This window comes from Tupaia chinensis, unplaced genomic scaffold (assembly GCF_000334495.1).
Source record: "Tupaia chinensis unplaced genomic scaffold, TupChi_1.0 Scaffold000196_1, whole genome shotgun sequence".
Classification (NCBI taxonomy): Eukaryota; Metazoa; Chordata; class Mammalia; order Scandentia; family Tupaiidae; genus Tupaia; species Tupaia belangeri.
The window spans coordinates 392,143-398,039 of record NW_006159671.1 but is presented as its reverse complement, the minus strand read 5'-3'; the positions used below and the strand labels follow the sequence as shown (position 1 = coordinate 398,039).

The window sequence follows — 5,897 nt, the reverse complement described above, 5'->3', positions numbered from 1 at the left end:
TGCCCAAGATCCCGAGAGGAGAATGGAGGAGAAGGGACTGCGGTGTGGCCATCGCCCCTGGGGGTGGTGATTTTTCGCTTTCTGTCTCTCTGTCTTTCTGGCGAGCGCACGCGCCCTATAGCAAAAACCTCTCCAAAAAAACAAAACAAAACAAACAAACAAAAAGCAACGTTGTATGAATGACATTCGCTCTGAAAGTCCATCACTCTACTACATTCTGAAAACAGAGCTATTGATTAATGTCCTTATTTATTTCTTTATTCTTTGTAAGGCTTTTTGCCATATGACATGTGTGCTTGCTGGAGAGACAAAGGGAAAGTGAGAAATCAGCCTTCAGGGGAGATGGCCACGCTGCAATCCCTTTTACTTCCACTCTCCTCTTGGGATTTTGAGCATGCACACACAGGTGCCCAGTGTGATTTTCAAGCCACCAGATCCAGGACTCAAACTGTAGTCAACCAGGTGGGAGTCCAGTGCCTTAACTATCAAGCCATCTGCTGGCCCCACCGTTAGGTCTTTGTAGGTGAGATGATGCTAAAGTCCTGACAACTCCAAAATGCTGGGCTCACCCCCCAGCAGTGAAGCTGCAACCACAGAGTGGAATCCGATGGCAAACAAAGTCTGGCTGCAGACGCTTTGTTTGGGTAGGCACTGAGGCTTCCCTTACTGTCTGCGACTGCAACAGCATATTGGCTTGACGAGCTAAGAAATAATGGGAAACTCCAGGAGACTTGCAATGTGACTCATCAAGTCTTTTTCCAAGTATCTGATGGTTACTCAGAGCACCAGTGGATTTAATCACTGACGAATGGCCGACTTTCACTGTCAACCCTCACTCTCACTCTGAAATAGCCTCTGTAGTTGTACAGAGGCTAGAAGGTGCCTAGATTCTGGAAGACAAGAGAATCTATACTGAGAAAACGCAGGTTCCCGGAGCCAGTGAGTCAGGATGTGGCACCAGTTCCACGTCTAGTCTCCCGCATGCCCACAGACGTGGGTGCCCATCTCCGGTGTCCACTTCACGGGCAGCCTCTGCCCACCAATAGCTGGTGCTCTCGGCCAGCTGAATTTGGAGAGCTTCATTCTGCACCTCCGACAGGAAATGCCACTCTGATGTGCTCGGGGATATACTAAACTCACTAACGCCATTTCTGGTGGGTGTTAGTGTTTGGGTAACTACATGCAAATGCAATGTGGAACCATGTTTTTCTTTTTTGGTACTCTTTGTTAGGCTTTCAAATGTAGGAGAAAGGGAAATTTGTTAACGTTCATTGTGTTAAAACGCTGCCGGGGGTTACAGTTAGTTAGGAAAAGCGTTAGTTGTGTGAGAGGGCTTCAAAAGTTCATGGAAAATGCCTATTAGGAAAAAACCTACACATGGATTTCAAAATTCTTTTGTACCAAAATAAATTCGTACTTTAGTTTCACTTTTTTGTAAACTTTTTGAAGTCCCCTTGTATTTCCAAATCACCTTAGGCTCTGAGGTGACTCGGTTTCACGACTGCGTCACTAAGCTAGGTACGTCTACCTGGGGAAGGGACAGGCAGAGCGGGGAAAGGGATCCGACTAACCTCCTTCCACTTCATTTCCTCCTGAAAGCTGACAACTATCTTAACATGCCTGCCTCCTTCCTTCCGAGCCGAGCATTCACCAGTGTCATCCAGCAACATGTCTGCGAATGGAAAACATCAACAGCCTTAGGCACACGGGACAGCAAAGCCGGCTTCCTGACACCCCCGCTGCTTGTAGGCACAGCAGCGGGACAAACCAGGTGTCGGGTGCGGGGGAGGTGTGGGGGGATCGGGGAAAGGGGGAGGGCGGAATGGAGAATGCAACCACAGAAATCAATGGTGGGTCAACCAGGGAACCAGCGGGCTGGCCACGCGCCTTGCCAGATGGAAGTGCAGGGGAGAGACTGAACCAAAACAATGGCAACAGCAGCATCATGGATAAAAAATAAAAGCGTCAGCCTCGATGTGCTTACAAAGAAAACCCAGACCGTTCACGGATGAGCGCGCCAGCCTGGACTCCATCCCGAAGGCGGGGCGATCACAGACCCAGCCCCTGCCCCGGCTGGGACCTGCCACTGTGGGGTTGGAAGGAGCATTCAGCCTGCAGGTCAGCCTCTTAAATGGATCAAACAGAACTCAGCATGGTGGGCGAGAGGCTCCAAGCTCAGGGCTTGGAGAACTTGGGACGCTGGAGCGAAGCATGAGAGCAATCTAACGGCTGGCTCATGTGGGTAGCAGACGCACAGCCAGACACACACACGCACCCCAGGTGCACACACGCCTGTCGCCTCTCCATTTGATCTGTTGATCTGCTTATCTTGGGGTTCTTACTTGGAGACCAGAGCGCCAACCGCCAGTCCGATCCTGCCCCTGGGCCCTGTGCGCCACTCACCCAGGCTGGTTGACTCAGTGAGGTTCAGGCTGTGCTGAGAGAGGCCCATGGACTGCCTCGGAGAGGCAGAGATGGACACTTGGGAGGGGGCCCGGCTGCAGCCGCTGCCTTGGGACTCTGACTTCAGCCGGTCATTCTCAGCTTTCAGCTTCTCAATTTCACTCTGTAGAGAGGAAGAGAGAAACTCACTCGCTAGGTGAATGTAGCGCAAACTGGCCTTTTCTAGAAGGTTCCTTGAGTCCCTGCAGGAAGCAGGTGGTCACCTCAGCCAAGGTGAGTAATGCCGCTGCAGAGAGGAGCACGTTTGCAGCCTCCGCTGTACAGTGAGACATCTCGGGCAGGGACGGGCCTGCATTTTCGGGGAACTGGCCTTTGGAAAGACCTCGAAAGCCTCGGCGTCTGAGTGCTCACCTGCATTCTGTTCATGGCCTCGCGGAGCTGGTCGAGCTGGTGGGCAGAGCTGAGCGCCTCCAGGCGGATGTCCGTCAACTTCATCTCCTTGTCCCTCAGCTCATTTCGGAGCTGCATGACCGTCTCGGCCTCGCTGTCCATGCACTCCGAAATTCTGCAGAAGGGAGGACGGTACTGACGAGAGTGGCTCTGGGTGCATCTCCTTTCACCCCTACCGCCCCCGGCCCACCTCAATCACCAGGCTTGCCCGGCAGTCACTATGTGTAACCAGCTGCCTGGTGCTTCCTGCAGGTGATACCCAAAGCACCAGAAAGTCGCCGATGTTCATGACCTCTGGGGTTTCTGACAGAGCTCTGGTAATCAGAAGGGCTCTGGTTGCGCTTTGAAGTAAAATTTCAGTGATCCAGGGATGAGCAGGAGCGGGCGAAAGGGAGTAGGAACATTGGGGTCTGAAATTCTTCCTCCTGTGTACAAAGCTGGGCCCTAGAAGGCACCATGAGGTCCTCGAGTTCTTTTTTGTTTGTTTGTTTTTTTGGAGAGGTTTTTGCTATAGGGCGTGTGCACTTGCCAGAAAGACAGAGACAGAAAGCGAGAAATCACCCCCAGGGGTATGGCCACAATCCCTTCTCCATTCTCCTCTCGGGATCTTGGGCACACATGCACACAAGCCTGGCATGAGTTTAAGCCACCGGGTCCGGGACTTGAACCACAGTCAGCTACATGGGAGTCCAGCGATACAGCCATTACGCCAACTGCTGGTCCCAGTCCTTGAGTTCTAAACCTACTCAGAGAAGCAAGGTCACCCATCTGAGAAACTCCAAAGTTAAACAGATGAGAAGAGATTTTTACTTGCTAAAAAGGGGGAGAAAACCTCAAGATGTGGGTGGTCTAAGGAAGTCTGCCTGGTCACATTCTAAAATCTCACTCCCTTAAATACCAATCTTCTTTAATCTCCCAAGTCCCCACCCCCATGCCACTTGAATAGTTCATGGTGAGAACATCTCCAAGGGGTAGGCGAGCGGAGGGTGGCGTCACACGCAAGTCAAGGTTTTATGTGAAAACTGCAGCAGCCTGGCTAGCCGCCTTCCCCAGCTCTACACCATTTCGTGGCGACTGTAGGACCCCACTGCATTCCTCTTTCTTCTATATATAGAATTTTAAAAGAGAGATTTTTGCTACAGGGCGTGTGCGCTCACCAGAGAGACAGAGAGACAGAAGGGGAGAAATCAGCCCCCAGGGGCGATGACCACACTGCAACCCCTCCTCCATTCTCCTTTTAGGATTTTGGGTACGCACACACATGTGCCCCGCAAGCATTTTAAGCCACCAGGTCTGGGACTTGAACTGTGGTCGACTGACTAATGGGAATCCACCAACATAACTATTACACCATCTGCTGGTCCCTCTTTCTTTTATTTAAAAAAAAAAAAAAAAATTCCTGGGACCAGCAGTTAGCATAATGGCTTTGTTGCTGAACTCCCATGTAGTTGACCGCGGTTCGAGTCCTGGACTTGGTGGCTTAAAACTCACACTGGGCGCGTGTGCATACGTGCCTAAGATCCCGGGAGGAGAACGGAGGAGAAGGGATTGTGGCATAGCCATCTCCCTGGGGGGTGATTTCTCGTTGTCTATCTCTCTGTCTCTCTCTTTCTGGCGAGCGCATGTGCCCTATGGCAAAAACCTCTCCAAAAAAATTTTTTTTTCCAAAGGATATGTGCACTCTCCAGAGAAAGATGGAGAGGGTGTATGTGGGGGGGAAGTACTCCTCCACGAGGAATGGTTACATTGCAATCCCTTCTCTAATTCTTCCTCCTGGATCTGGGGCACATACACACACACATACATGCCTGGTGTGTTTCCCAAGTTGCCAGGTCCAAGACTCAAGTCTTGGGGTCGGGCAGGTAGGATCTGGTTGCTTTAACACCCAGGCCATGGAGCTGGCCCTTCTGAAAAAAAATTGACAGAGGGCATGTATGTGTGTGAGAGAGACAGAGAGACAGAGAGACAGAGAGAGCACGACAAAGAGAAAGAACACCCCTGTGGTGACGTCACAATTCCTTCTCCATTTCTTTATTGGATTTTTTGGCACACTTGAACACATGTCCAGCGTGTGTTGTTTTGTTTTGTTTTATAAGGTTTTTCCCATAAGGTGTGTACATATGCCAAGGGGGCAAGGGTGGGGTGGGGATAAGAAAAGCCAGACAGTGAGAGGGACAGTGAGAAATCACCTCTGCCAGGGGGGAATGGCCATGCCATGACCCTTTCTCCATTCTCCTCCTGGGACTTTGGGCATGCATGCACATGTGTCTAGTTTGATTTTCAAGCAGCCAAGTCTGAGACTTGAACCATGGTCAGCCATGTGGGAACCCAGAGCCTTAACCATCATGCCATCTACTGGGCACCCCTAGCATGGTTTTCAAGCTGCTGAGATTGGGATTCAAACTGTTGTTGGCCACATATGATCTGGCTTTCTTTTCCCCCTTTCTTTAGTTGGTTTTTGCTTTAGGGCATATGCGTTTGCCAGGGAGAGAGAGAGCGAGAAAGAGAGACAGAGACAGTGACAGTAGGAGGGAAAGTAAAAAAAAAAATTCACTCCCCGGGAAGGATGGTCACACAGCAATCTCTTCTCCTATCTCTTCCCGGGATCTTAGGCACAGCACACATGCCCAGGATGATTTTTAAGCCACTGGATCTGGTACTCAAACCAGATAAACGACACTATCTGCTAGCCCCAAGGGATCTGGCTCTTTTATCTATAGGCATGGCGCTGGCCTGTAAGTGGTGCTCTTTGTTGACTGGTCTCTCCTTGATTGGTTAGGTCTGTTCTCTAGTCACTTGGCAGATCAGTACAAAGTGGAAGATCAAAAAAGTCTCAATAGGGAAGCAGGGAGTTTAGTTCTTTCCCACTATACAAGATGGCAGGTGAAAAAGCTGCAAAGCAGGACACTAAGGAGAAGAAACCTGAAGCCAAGAAGGCTGATGCCAGTGGCAAGGTTAAAAAGGGTGACCCTGAGGGTAAAAAGCCCAAGAAGGGGAAGCCCCATTGCAGCCAAAACCTCGTCCTAGTCCGGGGCATCGGCAGG

General features: G+C 50.7%; 1 protein-coding gene across 1 annotated transcript in view; it reads right to left on the bottom strand.

The window, feature by feature from the left end:
• Positions 1 to 5,897, bottom strand: part of NAV2 (neuron navigator 2) — a 295,960-nt gene that overhangs the window by 23,197 nt on the left and 266,866 nt on the right. Inside the window, exons 25-27 of the mRNA XM_006146897.3 lie at positions 2,815 to 2,968; positions 2,404 to 2,566; positions 1,572 to 1,672 (exon numbers count right to left, since the gene is read on the bottom strand). Coding sequence (XP_006146959.1) covers positions 1,572 to 1,672; positions 2,404 to 2,566; positions 2,815 to 2,968 — 418 coding nt within the window. The remainder of the gene's footprint in view (positions 1 to 1,571; positions 1,673 to 2,403; positions 2,567 to 2,814; positions 2,969 to 5,897) is intronic.